General features: G+C 43.3%; 1 protein-coding gene across 1 annotated transcript in view; it reads right to left on the bottom strand.

The window, feature by feature from the left end:
• LOC111875488 (proteoglycan Cow) overlaps positions 1 to 20,833 on the bottom strand; it is a 273,534-nt gene that overhangs the window by 35,943 nt on the left and 216,758 nt on the right. The window contains exon 4 of the mRNA XM_023871785.1: positions 19,499 to 19,675. Within this exon, the coding sequence (XP_023727553.1) occupies positions 19,499 to 19,675 (177 nt within the window). The remainder of the gene's footprint in view (positions 1 to 19,498; positions 19,676 to 20,833) is intronic.

Below are 20,833 nucleotides of genomic sequence, written 5' to 3'. Positions count from 1 at the left end.
AGTAGCGTTCAATTATTCACAGCAGGGCCTGCAGCGAATTGTAAGTACCGCGGCGACAATGAATATCGCGACTGGTAGAATTTCTGTGAGGTACTGCGCGCGTACGGCAGTGTAACACAATTTCTATTGGCCTATTTAAGTAGAATCAGGTGTGACAAATATTGAAAAAATACACAATCAGCCGTTAATCTCATCACTGGGTAGCGGTGTGTCCTGCGCCTCAGGTTTTGCTACTGTCGAAAGAACTTCCGGTACCCACTGGCCTAGATGACCCCACAGCCCGTCTGTACGTTCAGACGAAGATTAAAAATAATCACTTCTTTGCTGAAAACTGAACACTAATCGCCTGTCACTTCACTGACTGAGCTATTGCGATTCACTCTCAGGTTACTATAATATTCTGCTAGTCCATGCATATGTATAACTGCCTTCACAGCATAAGAACTGTGACAGACTTAGCACGTGCCAAGGTATTATACACTTCGCGAAATACAGTGTGAGTTTTTATCTACAGTTTCTCATTTATTCTAATTATTTACGCTCTACTTTCAGTGTGGAGCAGGGTAAGTCATTCGGTATAGGGACGGACTAGGGGCTGGGTGGCCGGGGTTCGTTTCCCAGGAGAGATGAGGGGATTTTCTCTACACCACAGCGTCAACACCGGCTCTGTGGTCCACTCATCCTCTTATCCAGTGAGTACTCGTGATTCTTTTCCCGAAAGTAAAGTAGCCAGGGCGAGAAGTTGACCACGCACCTCCACCAAGCGCCAAGGCCAAGAATTGTGAAGCTATACATCCACTCCCACACACGTCCTCATTGCATAGTGCTTAATTGGTTAAGCAAAGAAACAACTTCACCTTTTTACTTTTACATTCCACAACCCTGATTAAAACGCGTCGACTGATAAACCGAGTAGAGAAGAATGAATTGGAATGAATGTGAAAGGAAGTACGTAGCTGTGGCCTAACCTGAAGTATTATTCCGGAACTTCTCCGGAGAGACTGACGAGAACCACGAAAACCCTCGGTCACGATAGCCGGTACCCGGAACAAGAACTGAACCTGAGACTTTCCGAACATGAAACAGGATTCTAACAACTTGCCCCTTGACGATCGGCTACCAGCAGATCTGTATCACACTGCATATAGGAAACGGGCATATGAATTTCTTTATACAGCCCTGTTCTATTTTCGAACTAGCCCTGTTCTATTTTCGAACTATGTTTCGGAAACATGAAAATCCATTTGACATGACCTTATTCACGCCATGAACAGAAATCAGGAGTCCAAATAATGTATTATCCAATATTACGACATTCTCTGGAGCTTTACGTAAGTAAGAAATAAAAGCATCGCGTTGTGTGATCAAAGACCGCTTCTGTGGTCTAGTGGTCAGAGTTTCTGGCTACAGATCCAGAGGTCCCGGGCTCGATTCCCGGCGCTACCAGATTTTCTGAGAAGTAATTGGTCTGGAACGGGATCCACTCAGCCTCGTGAGAATAACTGAGGAGCTATTTCAAGAAAATAACGGCTCCGGTCTAGAAAACCGAAATTAACGGCGGTGGGGCTCCGTTGCGCTGACCACGCGACACCCTCTATCCGCTAAAGTTGGCACTAACTTCGCCGACAAACGGCGGTCGTTCGGTCGGTATAGTTCGCTTGCGGACTAAAGCTTCGGAGTTTCTTTGTGTGATCAAGATACCATCTGAACCATAAAAAATACTGTATAACAAAGCATACCTGAATTACGTAACATGTCACCATGTTAGCAAAAGCCATAGATAAAGATAAGCATGAAGGGGAAGCACCAAAACTGACCCTATTTTAATAGAGATATTCCTTAGTTAACCTAAGCACCACACCTGAATGGGCAATTGAATTTGCTAGTGGAGGATACACTGTTGAGTTCTACCAGCTTCTGCACTAGTCTCTTCTTCATGCACACGGGGCATTAAGAACGGAAAACTGCGTCTAGCAGTCACACAGTTGCTTCGTATTTGTGTTTGGGAGACGCCCGGTTTGAAATTCGGACATTCTGAAGTTTCTTGTGATTTTAGACAGTTCCTCCATGCAAATCCTGTAATATCACCTTAATACTGGCCACGACAGCTTATTTACAAATTATTCTTTTTGAACCATAAATAACACTGCACATTATAACCTATGTACTTTAAAGAGTGGCCGTTCACAGTGGCCGCGCATTCTGAAGCACGAACCGTCTTCGCCGGCTAGAACACTGGGATCGTGAGTTCGAATCCCACCCAAAGCATCGATGCCTGTGTTTATTCTGTGTTTGTGTTGTTCTGTGTGTAGGTAGCGACCGTTTGACGGGCTGATCCCCTTCCCAAGGAGACTTACAGACTGTATGGATTAAGAAATTTAAATAGCGTCCAAGGTCTACAAGGGCTGAGAACCATAGATGGATTGTGTTAAAAGCGTCATTAGACCAAGAAAATCAGAATTCAAGAAACCGGTATATCCTTATGTTTAGGGTAAGAGACGCACAAACACCTCCCTTCACGCTTCATAAGTCATGGCACAAACAAGGAACTTACAATCGCATCACAATATACTCCATGCTCAACCGTTTCTGGTTAAAGCAATTTTGGGTGTGAAAGGGGAGGTAAGAAATACAAATTTGTGAAATATACATTTTCTACATGAAAGCAATAGACCTAAGATCAAATATTTCATTCAATTTACGTAGCTTCTCTGTAGATTACATCAAGTTTCAACGAATTCAATGCAATTCTTGTAAATGTTTCCCTTCAAATTGGAACAATCAGATCTGTAATTAACTTACATATATGATGCAAAACCATGATGTAAGAATAAAATATTCAATATACTGCATTCATATTTCCCAGTTGGAGGGTACTCACAATTAATCCCATATTTTCAGCATAGACTACACACTTGCAACACAATCTGCAAAGTATCTTCAATGTGCCTCGATGACTGATTCTTAGTTGTTTTAAGGATGAGACAACAACTCTATTAAAACTAACAGTGCTTTTCCCGTGTGTTTACAGAACCAATAACTACGAATTAGTGGAACGTGTGACTACTGTTTTAGTATCTGGAGCAGAATCTGTGCCTGTTTTCCCGCGAGAATATGTTGCGATAAAGCGTTCTGAAAACAATACTGGCTCCTATGAGAATTCCATACAGTCATGTGCCATGCAGTTTTAATGTAGCCTATTGACAAAACTAGTTTCTATTCACTGGATCTGCTGATTTGAAATCAGTGCAAAATTTCTGTTCACAATCCGCTAAGACCCCAGTCATTTAACGGACTGGCCTGACAAGACCACCTGTCAAAACGAAACTGGGGCAGTTCTAATAGTAACACAGGAGACGGGATGCCTTAGTTGAAGTGACCGGCTACTGCCTCGACGATCGAGGTTCGATTCCTGGCAGGGAAAGGGATTTTATTCGCTTCCAGTTCAAAACGGTTCTGCGGCGCCTTCCGTCTATTTAAAAACCGGTGCAGCCTTTTGCAGGGGTAAAGCGATAGGAGCGTGCCGTTGGCCACTCATCTCCATATAGAGCCGAAGGTAAAAATACGTGATGATTTACACGCCTCCCACACGTCATAATTATGTTGTGCTTGAGAGCACTGTTAACGTAAATTGTCTTAATCATGCATTATTGTTATAACATATCTTGAAAAACTAGGAGAATGCTCAATTTACTTTACTGTGAAAAGGTTAACGAAATATATGGAAGTGTCCACGTATGCTCTTATGCAACCTAGATTTGTTATGAAGCCACGTGACTGAAAATCGAAACTGCTGAACAACCTTTAGTAAGACTGGCCATATCGGAATTTTATGAAAATGTATCCAAATATTTAAGCCCCGCTGTTAGGTCAAAATCAAACAGCGACAGACAGACAGACATATGCTTCTCTTTGTAAAGGAAGCCTAATAATGCATGCAGGATTAAGATGAAATAGGCCGCGCCATAGCTCAAGCGGTCAGTAGCTGGCTTCCCACCGCGGCGGCCCGGGTTCGATCCCGGGTCTGGTCAAGTGGGATTTGTGCTGGACAAAGTGGTGCTGGGGCAGGTTTTCTGCGAGTACTTCGGTTTCCCCTGTCAATCTTCATTCCACCAATTGCTCCACAATCACCGTCACCTATCATCTGGGGCTGGTACAATAGGCCAGAAGTGGCCGCAGTACAAGGGACTTAGTTCCACCCCAGTAGCATTATAAAAAAAAGATGGGCAATGACTGAACTCCGTTACTATAACGCACAAGACTCAGTTTGTACAGCTGCAGATATTAGCAGTCCTATAACATATCCCCCCCTAAAAGGAAAGTGTACATTCAGAAGAAACTAAAGCTGTCACGCGTGGAGTGCTAAATTTTAAACTTCAATAAAAAATACTGCAAAAAACGCCGCTGACTTCCCTTTTAGATATCTTTCCCGTTCCTTCAAAACATCTCCGACCAGACATCGCTAGCCACCCCTCTAGCAATATAAACCTGTATAATCGTAAAGCTGTCTACTCCATCATACAAGATGAAAAAACTAGGATATCTAATGATCCTTATAATCACTGGTCATAAAGTGACACCAACTAGCCGCCCCTATCGGAACTTGGCTTCCAGTTGACGTGTCGCTGTCGGCAGCTAGCTACGTCACAGATATCTCCAGAAGGGGAGATTTATATCTCTTTGGTCCCGTTCCACATCTCTGCCTCCTTTCCCTAACATCAGTGGTGTCCCAGAAGACATGAGTGCAAAGGTGAGTGGAATTTCTCAAAGGAAAGGTGACAGTTGATGTGCACGCCATTTGCATATATCCAATACAGAAAATCGAATAGGCGTTCATATTCATTTTGTTTCCGTGGGCATTACTTTACGTCAAAGTCAGAAACATACTGTCACCTGCATTTCCCATGGAAATAATACCATAAGATATCCACTGGAAAAGAAAAAATATACATACTTTTCGCAAATAAATGACATACTGACAGGTTCCAGGAACACTGCAGAACGCACACTACAAACAGCAATAATAGTATTGTATTGTATTGTATTGGAGAGGGTGGGTTTCCCCATTGTGCGTCCCCCTATGATATTGTATCAGTCTCTATTCCCTACCGGTACTTGTGCGTGCCATCAGTCCCGAATCAGCCAGCGAGTTCGGCCTCTACTGGCTCAGCGGTATCTCGATGCTTCTCCCATCTACCAGAGGCGTTAGAGACTACTGTTGGGCGGGAAATGTCCTGAATTTGGTTCAGTGGTCCCCTTGGGACATGAGGTTCTTTTACGTGCCGTAAAGCTACGACACGGGACCCATGGCTTAAAGTCCCTGAATTTTTCCGCCCTTAAAAATTCCACGACCTCCGCCGGGTTTGAACCCGCGTACCTTGAGTCACGAGGTGGGAACGTTACCCCTAGACTACGGAGGCCGCTAGCAATAATAGTAACTACTGTAATAACGTCTGAGGCCCACCCAGCCTCCTATAAAATGGGTACCGGGGGCTTTTTCTCAGGGGGTAAAGCGGCCGGAGCGTGAAGCTCACAACCCACCTTAAACCAAGGCCGCAGTCAAGATAATATGGGTCTATATATTTACTCCTCCATACGTCTTCATGGCGTAGTGCTTAATTGTTTAAGCACAGGAACAACTTCACGTTACTGTAATTACGTGTTTGGCAAATTTAGATTATGAGTATTATAACCATAATTTATTTCGACACTAAATAACCGTATCAGACGAAATGGAACCGACAGCATATCGGCCTAGTTTGCTCAAGCAATAAGTATCTGACCTATACATTCGGAAAGAACGCGACTCGATTCTAGGCTATATACCGAATATCCTGACATTTTTCGTGGTTTGCCTCAGTCTCTCCAGGCAACTTCCTGCACAAACAAACTCCGTGGTTTTAGTCAGCAAGCGAACTATAATACCGACCGAGAGACCGCCGCTTGTCGGTGAAGTTAGTGCCAACTTTTGCGGATAGAGGGTGTCACGTGGATAGCGCAACGGATCCTCACGGCCGTTAATTTCGGCTTTCTAGACCGTAGCCGCTATTTCCTTGAAATGGTTCCTCAATTATCCTCACGAGGCTGAGTGTACCCCGTTCCAGACCCACTACTTCTCAGAAAAACTGGTAGCGCCGGAAATCGAACCCGGACCTTTGGATTTGACCACTAGATCACAGAGGCTGTCGACTTCCGGGACATTGCATCATATTAGACCACGACCACTGCATTCCACATTATAAGTGAACAATCGCCATTCTACTTGACACTATATGGTCTGAGCTACTGACAGCCTCGTTAAATTAGCCTTGCATAACAACACGAAAATAACTGAACAAGCGATTCAGTGGAGGCAAAGGAATGCTAAACACTGTACGCGAGATCTGAGGTTTTCATGGTAGTGACAATTCATATCGTAGTATTTTGGGTTATGACATCCACTTACACAACGCAGTGTGTCGTCAGCACAGAAGAACACAATGTGGACCAGCTGAACGCGTGTAACGCCGCTCTTGTGAATGACTGACACCCATTTCCCCACAAATTTCAATAAGCCCATTGTGTGCAGTAAGGGCAGAATGTAACTAAAAATGGAGAAATTATCCGAGGGAAGAGCAACACCCGTGCGGCAGTTTCCAGACGGGGCAGCTCCTGCAGGAAGTCGAGTTGCCAGGCGGAGCACTTCTGCGGTTACAGAATTGCACATCACATATTACAGACAGCGCAACACTGGATAAGCAGACATAATCTGAGCTTAAGCTTCAGTTAAACCTGTTACACAACTCAGTTTTTTTATTGCTAGTGGGGTGGGACTAACTCCCTTGTACTGCGGCCACTTCTGGCCTATTGTACCAGCCCCAGATGACAGGTGAGGGTGATTGTGGAGCAATTGGTGGAATGAAGATTGGCAGGGGAAACCGAAGTACTCGGAGAAACCCTGCCCCAGCGCCACTTTGTCCACCACAAATCCCACTTGACCATGCCTGGGATCGAACCCGGGCCGCCGTGGTGGGAAGCTAGCGACTAACCGCTTGAGCTATGGCGTGGCCCCTTACACAACTCAGTTACGTAGTAGTAGTAGTAGTAGCCTGAACATAATGTTCTGGAAAGCAGTGCTATCTTCAATAAACGTCCGATTGTTTAATATTCATTAATGCTCAGCGCGAAAATTGGTCTGTCACCCAAACGGAAGAACCAGAATGAGAGTGTATGAGACCAAAGTCTGCAGGTATAATTCTGATCTCTGAGAAAGGAAGCAAAACAATGGAGAAAATTACAAATTATAATTTACTCTTCCCGAAATATCACAGTTATCAAATCTGAGAAGAGAAGGTGACTGGAGATGTTCGCATTCATGAGGGGAATGACAAATGCATCCAGCATTTCAGTCAAAATCCCCGAAGGGAATACTTGGGAGACCTAGGCATAGACGAAAAACTAATAAAACAAGTTCTGAGAAGAACTAATGGGCTACTTTCCTTTTACTCCATATTGAGTAACTGATATAATATGGACCGCACAGAAAACATGGCGTCCATCAGTTCTATTTCGGCATGTGTATTCAGTGCTGCGGGAACGCAATTACCGAGCAGTTGCCTAGCAACCGCCGTCTCTTCAGGCCCCACTATATCGGCTTTCAGACGTCAGGGGGGACAGACAGCAATATGATCACATAATCCTTTTATTTTCTTTTTCAAAATAAAGGCATAGAAGAAACGGGTGTAAACTAGATGGAAGTGACTCGGGATGGATTGCAGTGACGGTCCCTTATGAGTAAAAGTAAAAAAAAAGTTGACGTATCCCTGTAATAGGGCGTGGAGGCCCATAGGGTCGTGAGATGTTGAGGTTTCCACATTTTCTAGATAATCGGCTCATAGATGGCGGCAAGTTTGTCAGCCCTACGCGCCGGCACTCATTTCTGTCACAGGCTGAGTCGACCCCAGGGCCATAGTGCGGCTGGAAGAATTAGATCATTTGAAAAAATCCAATTACTCCATCGGGACTCTAACCGGCGACCTTCCGGCTTGTAGCATAGTGCCTCAACCAACTACGCTACCGCTTGCACTCGCTCCCTTATGAGTAGAGTACGATTTTTTTGGTTCCCTTAAAGTTGGGGAAACTTCTATACAAATGAGCGACTACCAGCTTCTCAAGAAGGACACAGCTCCATGGAGATAGTAGAGAATTTTTTAAAATTTAAAGGCTATTCACTGCTTCAGTGTTGATTACTTTCACGCCCACAATGGCATAGAGAGAAATGGGCAGCCGGAATCACTACTGCTGACAATGCCCCCCCCCCCCCCCCCCATCCNCGCCCCAGCATCCGCAGTATCGGCTCCGATACTGGCTCACAGCCATCTCTCCCTCTAGGGATTACTGACCACCCGACCTCAGATGATCAAGGCAGCTACCACCGTATCCATCTTCAGCAGAGTTTCCTCACTTTCTAAGGGACCGCAGGCTTATGTTATCATCTGGTTCGTGTTTCTGCCCCTTTACATCATTTGAACTAACTCATGAATTTTTATTGTATGAAACCTGAAATAAACACAATTCCACTAGAAGCCACCGCATCTTATTACCTAATTTCCTATCATAAATAATCAATAAGAAATGAGAACTTCTGCCTCATCTTAAAACTTGATACTGAAAGGCGCCGTGGAAAGCTATGTTCAAAAAGTATTCAACTTCTGTTGACGTCACGTTTTTGTGAAATGTAAAACAACGTGACTTTTGCGGTTTTCGATTTGTGACGATAGCTAATGGTCTGCTAAAGACAGGAATGTGATATTTTATATGAAGGTATATATTAAGGATCAGTAAAGAAAAGGTATCCCTGTGACAGGCCGTGGAGGCCCAGAGGGTTGTGAGACGTCGAGGCTCCCACATTTTCTCTAGACAACCGGCTCAGAGATGGTGACAAGGTTGTCAGCCTTAAGAGCCGGCCGCCCTTTACCCCCAGATATACTCCTGGTACACATTTTTGTTAGAGGATGAGAGGGCCATAGTGCGGCTGGAAGGATTAGGTGCATTGAAAAAAATCCACCTCAACTGGATTCGATCCCGCGACATTCCGGCTTGTAGCATAGTGCCTCAATCAATTACGCTACGGCGTGCCCTCACATAATAAGGATCATGTATCAAAATTCCTATCTTCTTGTATATAATGCTCTGCTTGTCACTTGCTTTCACGACGGTTTCTTGCTCGACTTTCCATTCGAACACGAAGATGGAGGCAGCATGTTCCTCGAAACATCGGGTGACTTTCAACGGACTACACGGCGTTATATGTTGAGGTTTCCTCGAATGTATTCTGTTTCTACATGATACAGAGCTTACATTTCATTACATTGCTTGTACCAATGCGCACTCTACACTGCTGGCGCCATTTTATACTGCCGTACGCGATGAATGTAATGGCCGCCCACATTACGAGAAACCGATCTGACATGAAGTCTAATCTCACCTAATAACCAACACGTGTAAATCATATAATATCCAAAATTGTAAGGATGGACAAAAATTTACGACCATTCAGAAACTCTGTGACTTGTATATTCGGTTACATCTCAGAAAGTCCTTCCATCTCTTCTGGTTTGTTTGTACCAGAAGGTCTGACTGAAGTAAACACGATAAATTCAAAGTACCAGGAGGGGAGAAGTGAAAAGGGAGGAAGAAAGTTTCAGAGTGAAATAGGGCTCCCAAGGAATGGGATGGAACTCCAGTCTAGCTCAGGAATATTGCAAAAGATAGACATGATGTCTGACTGTTAGCTATTCTCGTGTTCTCCGGAACCGTTGTTAGGCACTAAATCCACACGCTGTTTCATCTGTACACACAGACCTCAAAGGGAAGCAAAGCAGAAAGCAACCTTCGACTCAGTGCACAAGGCTTGGCAATACACTGGAGGAATGGGAGTTCTCGTTGCAGCTAAACAATAATTCAGAGTTCAATTGTCGAACTACACCAACTAACTTAGACTACACAATAGCTTCACTTGGGGGGGGGGGGGGAGAAAAACGGAAAGCAGGAAGACAGGACCATGTTAGATGGACCCTCGTCATCATGGCCTGGCGCGCCTTCAGGTTGTGAATGGAGGAGAAGGCCTCCAGATATGGAAGGTAACTGCGAACATATTCAACAAGCAGTCGCGGACAGCCGACAAAAGGTGGTCTTTCAGCTTGGGGTTGGTCATGGTGATAAAAAATCCTCACCGTAAAATATAAGCTTGTTATGAAATGTCACAAAGGACCTCGGAAAGTAACAATTCAAAATTTGATTTAGGAGGAAATTAAGCGGAGAGTGAATTCGGGTAATGCTTACTACCATTCAGTCCAGAACCTTTTGTCTTTTCGTCTGCTGTCTAAAAATACAAAAATCAGAATATACAAAACTATAATCTTGCCTGTGGCTCTGTATGGGCGTTAAACTTGGTCTCTGACATTAAGGGAGGAACAAAGACTGAGGGTGTTTGAGAACAGGGTGTTGAGGAGAACATTTGGACCGAATCGAGACGAAGTGACAGGAGGTTGGAGAAAACTGAATAATGAGGAGCTTCATAAGATGTTTTTTCCGCCAAGTATAATTAGAATGATCAAGATAAGGAGGATGCGATGGGCGGCGCATGCAGCACGAATGGGGAGAAGAGGAATTCATATAGGATTGGGAGAAAAACAGAAGGAAAGAGACCACTAGGGAGACCAAGACGTAGGTGGGTGGATAATATTGAAGTGCATCTTAGAGAGAATGGTGTAGTATTGACTGGATTCCTCAGGATATGGACCAGTGGATGGCCCTTTTGAACACGGTAATGAACCTTCGGGTTCTACAAAATGTTTGGAAGTTCTTCAGTGGCTACAGTACTGGCAGCTTCTCAAGAAGTGTTCAGCTCCATGAAGACGACAAAAAGAAAAGGTAGGAGTGTAAAACAGAAGAGGGATAAAGTTTTCTCTTATTTCCATTTCAGCCCTTCTTGGGAATTCAGCTTTCCGGAAATAAAATAGCTTAAGATATTAATTAAAATCCAGATAATATCCCATTAAGCGTATACATTAAGCTCCTCATTATGTAATCTTATCTCTCCTTCAGTCATTTCTACTCTCCCACGAGGAAATGCAATCCTCAGCATACTGTTCCCACACAGAGGTAAAGAATATAAAACAGAATACAAATATTCTCTACTTCCTTATTAGCCCATTTTCCTTATTCGAAAAAATAAATTAAGTAAGCTTATGCGATCGTCATGCTGTCTGTGCGTGCATCCCCTACCCCATCATCTTTTAAATGGTTGAACCAATCTTTATGAAACTTGATATGTATATCATGGCACATGAGCCCAACTCAACGGTGTACTTCATAAATCCCTCCCCATCGGCGTGTGTCTATATGTATATCCCTTATCCTTGCTAGGCAACGGCTCGATAAAAAAATACTTTACCGCGGCAACGAATACGCACGCAATAATAGAAGACTTGCTGTACCTGTCGTTTTATATACGGCCCGTGTCATATTACGAGAAAGTAGGCGATTATTTCTTCCCAGAACTTCTTGTAATACATTTCATCTTCATTACATAGGATTCAAGGAGTGCGGGCACTGTCGTGCCCAATGGGAGCACAGCTCAGACATAAAAATAGATTCTATGGTGTGCGACAGAGACAGGGTGAATTTATGTGTTGTGTAGTAAAAGAAATGTCCAGATGAACAGTCACTTCCATACAAACATTGTTTGAAGCCCTTAATCACGTCCTAAGGTGCAAAACCTAATGACAGCTCCACCCTTTTCATTACGCCCCTCATAATTATTTGTAGCGACCCCCTCCAGAATCACCGCCGGAACCAGACGAGTTCCAATTGGGATTATCAAAACGAACCAGAAACTCCACTGAGAAGAGAGCTGGCATTTCAAAAGACACGTCCCTCATTAAAGGATATTAATTGTTGCTCCTTAATTAAATCCTTGAAATAAAATAAATGATTATTGTATATATCTCAGAATTTCAACTGCCAGAAACAGAAAAGCAGAAACCTACCGAAGACTCAGAATAGAATTTCTAGTCCTACAGACTAATTATAATTATTTTTAAAGAGAAACAGTCATTTTGCACGCGAAGTAAAACCCGACAGCGCGCCATAAGCACTCGATCCGACAAGACGACAGACCTGTTTATTTACACGACAGACTGACTTGTTCTTATTCTTCTAACTTTCGTGTTAGGTCCTCTGGCCCCGCTGCCATCAGATTCAGTAATTTAGAAATATGAATCTCTTAGAGGGTTGGTAGGACTCCTTGGACAGGTGATCAGCCCTATCGCAAGGCCGTTACGTACGAGTGCACAGGATAACACAAACACAGAATTAACGAAGACAGATTCGAAGCCATGATCCCAGTGTCTGAGGAAGCGTACAGTCCATTCGCGGAGACGAGACAGCGTAAACAAAGCAAGCCCCGCGTCGCCACAGCTGACAGCAAGGAGTGGACAAGGCGCGCAGTTACTCAGTGTACTCACTGTATTCGGACGCACGTTAACCTGCATTCAGACTGAAGAGTGAACTTTGGACGCCCCTGCAACGAAACACGCATCACGTGATCGCTGCATGATTTCATTCAAAGAGCGAAGGAGATACCGCGTGCATTTGTTTACGAGGACCCTCTCGTCTCCGCGAATGGACTGTAGATTGTTCATGCCTTATTCCGCGCGACCATTGCGATCGGCTACTAGAGGCTTCAAAAGCCAAAAACGTTATCTATGAAATTTTATTTCCCAGAACCTCTTCGAACCAGAGTAATAAAACTCGAATAATTCGCGTGTCTCCACTAGAGCTCGGTATAGAGGTACCCCGCTTCAAAACAGACATTAGAAACTGAGACATAAACAGGCAACGGTTGGTGTTTCATTGCACTTTTTTCGACACTTCGTTCAACTCGACAAAAAAGAAACTCGGTGGCCTGTTGTCCGCAGGCGAACTATATTGACCGAGCGACCGCCGCTGTCGGCGAAGTTAGTGCCAACCTTAGCGGATAGAGGGTGTCGCGTGGTCAGCGCAACGGATCCCCACGGCCGTTGATCTCTGTTTTCTAAACCGGAGCTCCTCAATTATCCTCACGATACTGAGTGGGCTCCGTTTCAGAACCACTACTTCTCTGAAAATATAGTAGCGCCGGGACTCGAACTCGGACCTCTCGATCTGTAGCCAGGAACTCTGACCACTAAACCACAGAGGCGGTCCGTTCAACTCGACCAGAAAAAAAAAACCCGCCGGACACATTAAACCTAAATTTATTATTCCCGAAAGTACCTTCCATGTGATGCCGAGATTAGGAATGGTAGTGGAGCCATATCTTCACTTCACCATACATCTTCATGGCGTTGTGCTTAAATAATTAAGCACAGGGGCATTTGTTACCTTTAACCGGAAACGTCTTTTAGAGGTCCCGGCATCCTACCCCTCAGGGGACCACCTGCGTGGGTGGCAACGATAAGAAAATCTTCTGGCCGCTTTTCCTCTTCAATGTATTTTAATGTAAACGCAAAGAATGCGTTTATTTATTTATAACAGGCTATAAGCAAATGACACGAGCTGATCACCCGCCCAAGGAGTCCTACCGAATGTGTTAGATCTAGAAAAACCGAAGTGAACGGAGAAGTTCATGGAGGAAGGCCTAGGCCCACTGGGGCTGTAGTGCCAAGGGGGGGAAAAATAAGAAAATGACTGAACCAATTAATTTGATAAACATGTGGCATTTTGTAAATTACAGATTACAGACGTAACAGAACAACGGGCTAGTGAACATAAAAGAACAAGCTACTGCAATAAAACACATGGTAATAAACATACACAATAGTTTCAAACAAGTGTACGACACCCCTTGTGAGGTGGAATAGAATTTTACAATAAGTAAAGAAAATATTTTGATAGGAAACTTTAAATGAAGGGAGAAGTTCATGGAGGTAGGCCTAGGCCCACTGGGGTTGTAGTGCCAAGGAAAAGAAGAAAGGAAATTTTAATGGATTTTATTTTATTATATTAAGGCACCTGACGATGGCCATCTAAGGCCAAAACATGTGTTAAAAGTGTATGTGGAAGAAAAAGGAACAATTTGTTATACTATTGACGGACTGTGTTATACATAAACGTTTTGATATGGCTTGCAACAGGATGCTTAAACACAGAACTGATAAACGGACATATTGACTTACAGGCGTTATTACATTCCCTGAAACAGACCCAACCTCACGCAGCGATTGACGTTACATATCTACCCAACGACATGAAAGTAATATCTGCTACATAGACATCACTGAGAAGTCAACTACCATACACAAATTTATATGAAACGTGAAAGCTATTATGTGAGTCACGTTGTAACCAGTGCCATGTAACGTCGTGGCAGTTGATTAACAGCAAGTTCCAAAGTAGGTCTACAGAAAACGTACTAATGTTACAACTGCGACTGACAGCAAGTGGAACCAAACGGACGTGTCAGGAAAATTAATGACCTGTTGCTGTCTAAAGTGACCTCGACGAAGTTGAAGTTACAAAATGTGGAATTAAACTTTTATTCTGCCTATTTCATCGTGGGTACACGTTTCAAGCTACCCATTATAGTGCCATAAAGCGAAATGTGGCTTCTAACAGGTCAATTTTCGTCAATGACCTGGAAAATAAAATAAAATTGCAAATTGCTGCGATACGCCAAGCTTGTATAGCATTTATTTTACTCAAAATATTTTGAGTTTTGTATACATAAAATACGTCAAGTAAATAAATTACGTTCCCACAAAAATGGTCTGCATATAAGAAGACGCAAAGAAAAGACAAAAAATAATACCGAATTTATGAGACCCTAAACTGAATTGGATTGGTCATGTTTTACGCAGAAACTGCCTTCTAAAAGAAGTTATTGAAGGAAAGATAGATGGGCGGATAGAAGTGACAAGAAGACGAGGAAGAAGACGTAAGAAGATGCTGGATGACCTTGGGGACAGAAGAGGATACTGTCATTTGAAGGAGAAAGCTCTAGATCGCATTAAGTGGAGGAACTGTTTTGGAAGAGACTGTGGACCTGTCGTCTTGACAGATTACTGATGATGATGATGATGAAACTGAACGAACTTAAAGCTGTATGAGGCTTTTGAAATTGTACGCTTCACTTGCTGGGTCTTTACCACGAACTCAACAAACCTGAGCCATCGGAAACTATTTACTGGCACGGCGGCCAAAGTATTCCGAAATTGTGAATGCATTGGGCCTATCTGTCGTTCTGCACGGCGAGTAAAGACGACAGAACGCACTCGATCCGACGAGACAACAGGACTTGCTTATGTTATATGAGAGACTAAAGGGGCCACAAAGACGATCTTCGAGAATTTATTTCTCAGGAATTAACAATGTAACTTGAACGCTTACTGTGTAAAAATAAACCATGGCTTCAAAATATGCATTAGAAGCCTAGAAATAAATACGAGGGTAAGTCAGAAATTATCCGCACTTTCTCCATAACACATCTTTAGGTTTGTCACACTTCCTCCTACGCATGCATTGTTGGAGTTGGTACTACTGTGGTCACGTGATCGAAGTATTACCTTGATCGTATCATTTTCCTTGATGCTGTGACAGTGTAAACATGGCCGCTCTGCTAGCAGTGTGCACCAATGATTAACAAAGAATAGTGACCCGATTTCTCTCATTGGAAGGTGTGTCAGGGGCTGAAATTCATATGTGGGTTCATCACTATGAGCCAGAATCCAAAAGCCAGAGTGTGGCGTGGAAACACCCGGGATCGCAAACGAAGATGAAATTCAAGACTCAAATCTTTCGTGGGATAGGTGATGCTAACAGTTTTTTGGGACTCAAAAAGGCCTATACTGGAAGACTACCTGGAAAAAGGGTGTACGATCAACAGTGCAAGATACAGTGATTTGCTGGCCAAAAATCTGAAGCCAGCAATTCGCACCAAACGCCGAGGGCTATTGTCGAAGAAAGTGTTGTTGTTGCATGACAATGAACACTCTCACAAGGACGGCCAGACGGTTGAAACCATTAACCATTTGTGTTTCGAGGTGCTGGAACACCCTGCCTACAGCCCAGATCTCGCCCTTTCCGACTATCATCTCTTTGGACCGCTCAAAGATGTTTTACGAGGTTTTTGACTTTCTACGGACAAAGAAGTGGGGGAAGCGGTGCATAAATGGTTGCGCGACCAACCGAAAACCTTCTTCGTGGAGGGAATACGCAAGCTTTTGGACCGCTGGACCAAGTGCATCGAAAAGGGAGGAGACTATGTAGAAAATGAAGTACTTGTTCAACCCCTACTTTTGTATATATGGATTGGAAAAAACAAGAGTGAGGATAATTTTTTACTTCCCTACGTAATAGCAGCTATAGTAACAGCACTACATGAATGATTCCAAATTAGCAACATCTAAGGCGACGCCAATTTATTGGGCCCATGGTAGTGACGTTGCAGGCATAACGCCCACTCTCAGATGTACCTCACTGTCTAGCTGGAACTCAAAATTTTATTTTCATTCAATCCAATTATGAAGTAAGAGATGTCTGGAGAAATCTATATGTGGAAAGCGTCTTAATTTTACTTCATTATTGATTATTATCAAGAGCCGGTAAAGCTTAGTAGGTATAACTACAAGTTGCACAACTAAGGGATTGGAATTCGAGTCCCAGTAGGGTCAAGAGTTTTCATTTCTCCGTGTCGTCCAGACCGGATTTAGGGCCCATCCAGCCTCCTAACCAATGGGCACCGGGGGCTATTTCCCCGGGGGTAAAACGGCAAGGGCGTCCAGCTGACAACTCACCTACCAGCTGGTGCCGAAGTCTAGAAAACGTGGGTCTATACATCTTCTCCCCCAGTATGTTTTCATAGCGTAGTGATTAATTAGTTAAGCACAGGGACAATTTTACCTTTAACTTATCGAGTATTATCATGGGTTGAAATTAAGGGTAATGGGGTTGGCGGGTTACGTAGCATTCATAGCAGGTAACAAAAAGTCCTCTTACACTATAGACCTGCATAGAGAAAGAATGAAGCAACTGCGAATTCCGAAGACTCGACTCAGTTCAGTTCCTCTGCTCCCAAGCTCATATCCAGACAGGCTGGCGTTTCGAAACTTTACTCAGTTCTTCTCAACTGAAATCTTCTTTATAACCACTCTGCACGGACCATGCAGAAAACACAGCGTCTCCATTATTTGGGAAGGCGCATTTATAGCGCCACTGCATAGCAACGGAAGTTACTCGATTGTTGCTTGCGTACTCGTTGCCACGGGAATGTGTTTACCGAGTAGTTGCCTAGCAATTAACATCTATTCTGACTTCACTATTCCGGCTTTCGGGCGTCATATCACAGTATTTTCTTACAGCATAATGGTTGAGGAAACTGCACTTATTATATCTTTATTATCGTCTAAATGACACCAACTTCTTTGCTTTTTCTTTCTTTGCGTATGTGTTTCCTGTTTTCCTTCATACTTCAAAACTGGCCTTTGGGCTGCTAAGTAAGAACGTAAATACATATGGAATTAAATTTCATCATCATCATCATTTTACGGGATGATGATGATTACATCGTCCCGTCACCTAACACCCTCCTTTGGATTATTATAAAGGGGCAAACCTCTTGAGTACCAAAGTTATGTTTTCCAAACTACAACATAATTCCATGTTTGGGAACACTTTAAAAATCACAACTTCCAACAAGGGAAGTAAGTTATAATTAGATGATTTGGTACAAATGGAGAAAATACGATCATCAGACAACTTGAAATGTTGACCTGTTTACAGAGGATTGCCAAATCTCTCGCTGGACTTATCAGCCACGTTTTCTTCCGTGTGTATAACAATGTAACAGTAAATATCAGTACACACGCGGCATTGTGGCGGTTTGTTTGCTTGCCTGTTTTTATCATGAGCCACACCCTCCTGCTAACCATAAGCTCCGCTACGCGATGGGGTGGCTTCACATTAAATTATTGAGTAGGTGTATGTGTGTTCTGATGAGTGCAAAAACGACTCACGGGCTAACAACTCCATCCCCTTTAAAAACAGCCTCTATGGCATCTTGCCAAATACGGCTATCTCGGTTAATCCACTAAAGGTAATCGGTTAACCATTCCTCTATTATATGCAAGACGCTGAGATTAAACTATTGACCCTTCTAATATAGTTCATTAAGTACATTTTTTTTCCTTGGCACTACCGCCCCAGTGGGCCTAGGCCTACCTCCATGAACTTCTCCGTTCACTTCGGTTTTTCTAGATCTTACACATTCAGTAGGATTCCTTGGGCGGGTGATCAGCCCGTCGCAAGGCCTCTACCTGTACACAAACACAGAAAAACGCACACACACAAACTAAACATCCATGCCCTGAGTGGGTTTCGAACCCATGATCCCGGTTTCCAAGCGAGCGAAGACAGTACATGCTTTAGACCGCTCGGCTACCGTGACCGGCCATTAAGTACATTACATAGGCGAAATATATCCCGCCGTAATCCAACAGTTAACAATATCAATTACACGTTACCATGGAAATACGGTAACAGATGGTTTTTACTTAAGAAATGAGAGGATTAAACACCATTCACTTCCGAAAGTTTGTATCTAGTTCAGAATTTAATAAAAAACAAAGTAGCTATACAAAAATAATTTTAAGGCAGATGCAAAATTAAAATAGGCTTGCATTGCGAATAAAGGGTACTCTTCTGGAAATTAGGACAAATTTTATATAATTTATAGTATTGAAGTGTATAACTGGAGACCTGCACTGTAAACAACAACATGACATTCCCCCAATTGTAAACATTGGCTAATGAAGGGGGCATAACAGAGAAAGTTGAGAGCGACTGTGTAAGTACTCCCTGATGATGGACAGAAATAGTGGCCGAAACATATCGTAGTGTAGAAACTGCATGATTATCTTATACTATCTTATATCTTATACATATACTATGAGAACCCCGACTCCTTGGTCGTCCAGCCTGTAGCCAGTCGCTATACGGACTGGGGTATGCCCACTCTGTTACTGCTTATTACAAACACACAAAAAAAACTGAAAGATTAAATTTAAACGAAAGTTCTATATTTCATTTACAGAAAATGCTGTACAAATGAAACTTCTCAGGACGTTTTCTTATGCGCTTTTGACGTGTGTCTTGACAATGTACGAAAGGGTACATCTCATGCGCGCCCTTATGAGGCTTCAAATACACATATTCCTCCGATCCAGAATCGCTGGAATAATCTAAGCTGTGCACAATTAAGACAAGTTTCTGCTGACACAAAATGAAACAAACGTTACGGGCACTTGCAGCTGTATCCGTGGACCGTCCTCAAGGATAATACCGCATCCAGTTTCGTTAATAGTTGTTCAGTCCTGTAAATCATTCACAGGAAATTTGTGCCACTTGCCGTAAATGACTCTCGTCACGACATTCCAAATTTCCCAGAGATATCTGAAGTGAAGATAAGAACGCTACTTACGAAACGGGGTCGCTACTATCATCGTCATCATCCTGGTCATCCTCGCTGTCGTAGAAGACGTCATCATCTCCGTCATCATCCTCATGACTGTCTGCCGCCGCCGCGGCTGCTGCTGCAGCTGCCTTCCTCTTCGCCTCTTCCTCAGCCAGGAACTTGGACTTGGGAATCACCACGTCTCTGCAACAAGCAGAAATCCTTCCGTATTGTCCGCATGACGGCTACTACGAGACTGTGCAAGGTTCACTGCTTCACAGACTTACGTCATGGCCTAACGCACAAGACGACAAAGACAATACTGGAACACAAGAAGGAAGAAGTAAACGTGTAATTAGGATATTGGGCCTATAACTGGCAAGCTCGTGATTTATACAGGACGAACTAACTTGGTAAAGAAAGAGAATGAGAATTTTTCCTGTAGTTTTGTATGGGTGCAGAACTTGATCTCTGACATTAAAGAAAGGAACAAGGCAGACTGAGGGTGTTTGAGAATGGGAGCTGAGGAAAATATTTGGACCGAAGAGGGATCAAGTGGTAGAAGGCTGGAGAAAATGAGGAGCTCCATAAATTGTACTTTTCGCCAAATATAATTAGGATGGTCAAGTCAGAGAAGATGGGATGGGCAGGGAATGCAACACACATAGAAAAAAAGAGGTATACACATATGATTTGGTTAAGAAAACAGAAAGGAAGAGACCACTACGACGACTTAGACATACATAGGATAATATTAAAATAGAGCTTAGAAAAATAGCATGTGCTGGTATGGACTGGATTCACTTGGCTCGGGATAGAGACCAATGGAGGGCTTGTGTTAACACGGTAATGAACCGTCCTGTTCCATAAAAGTTTGGGAAATTCTTGAGTAGTTGAGCGACTGGCACCTTCTCAAGGACTCAGCTCCATGGAGTTAGCTAGCTAGCTAGCCTGGTACTGTCAAGGTACTGAAATTTAGGAGTTCTAGATGGGAATGTCAGAACTGGTGTAGGGAAGCCTTTTGGAAACCTTTTAACTGAAAGACCGAGAAGTAGGCGAGAGGGCGCAGACGTGCAGGAACATGGGTTGAGTCTGGAAGGTGAATAGAACTGCTTTGCAATCATATATCATCAGGGTTGAACCTCCTTGTAGTGACAAAGCAAAATGAGTGCAACACTTTTTCTCCAACTCCCTGACATGAATACATTTGCGGCTCACATCTTCCGTGTGCGGGCTATGCCTGGACGTGTAAGCGCATTTCCTTCGAGCATATCAATTCCGGAAGCGTGTATTCAGTGAGATTAAAAAAAAAACTTTATGGTTTTGAATTTCATAAAACGTCAGCGTTAAGCGTTATCTTTC

Source organism: Cryptotermes secundus, unplaced genomic scaffold, assembly GCF_002891405.2.
Source record: "Cryptotermes secundus unplaced genomic scaffold, Csec_1.0 scaffold358, whole genome shotgun sequence".
Classification (NCBI taxonomy): Eukaryota; Metazoa; Arthropoda; class Insecta; order Blattodea; family Kalotermitidae; genus Cryptotermes; species Cryptotermes secundus.
The sequence above is the reverse complement of the archived record's forward strand: the minus strand, read 5'-3'. Positions and strand labels throughout refer to the sequence as shown.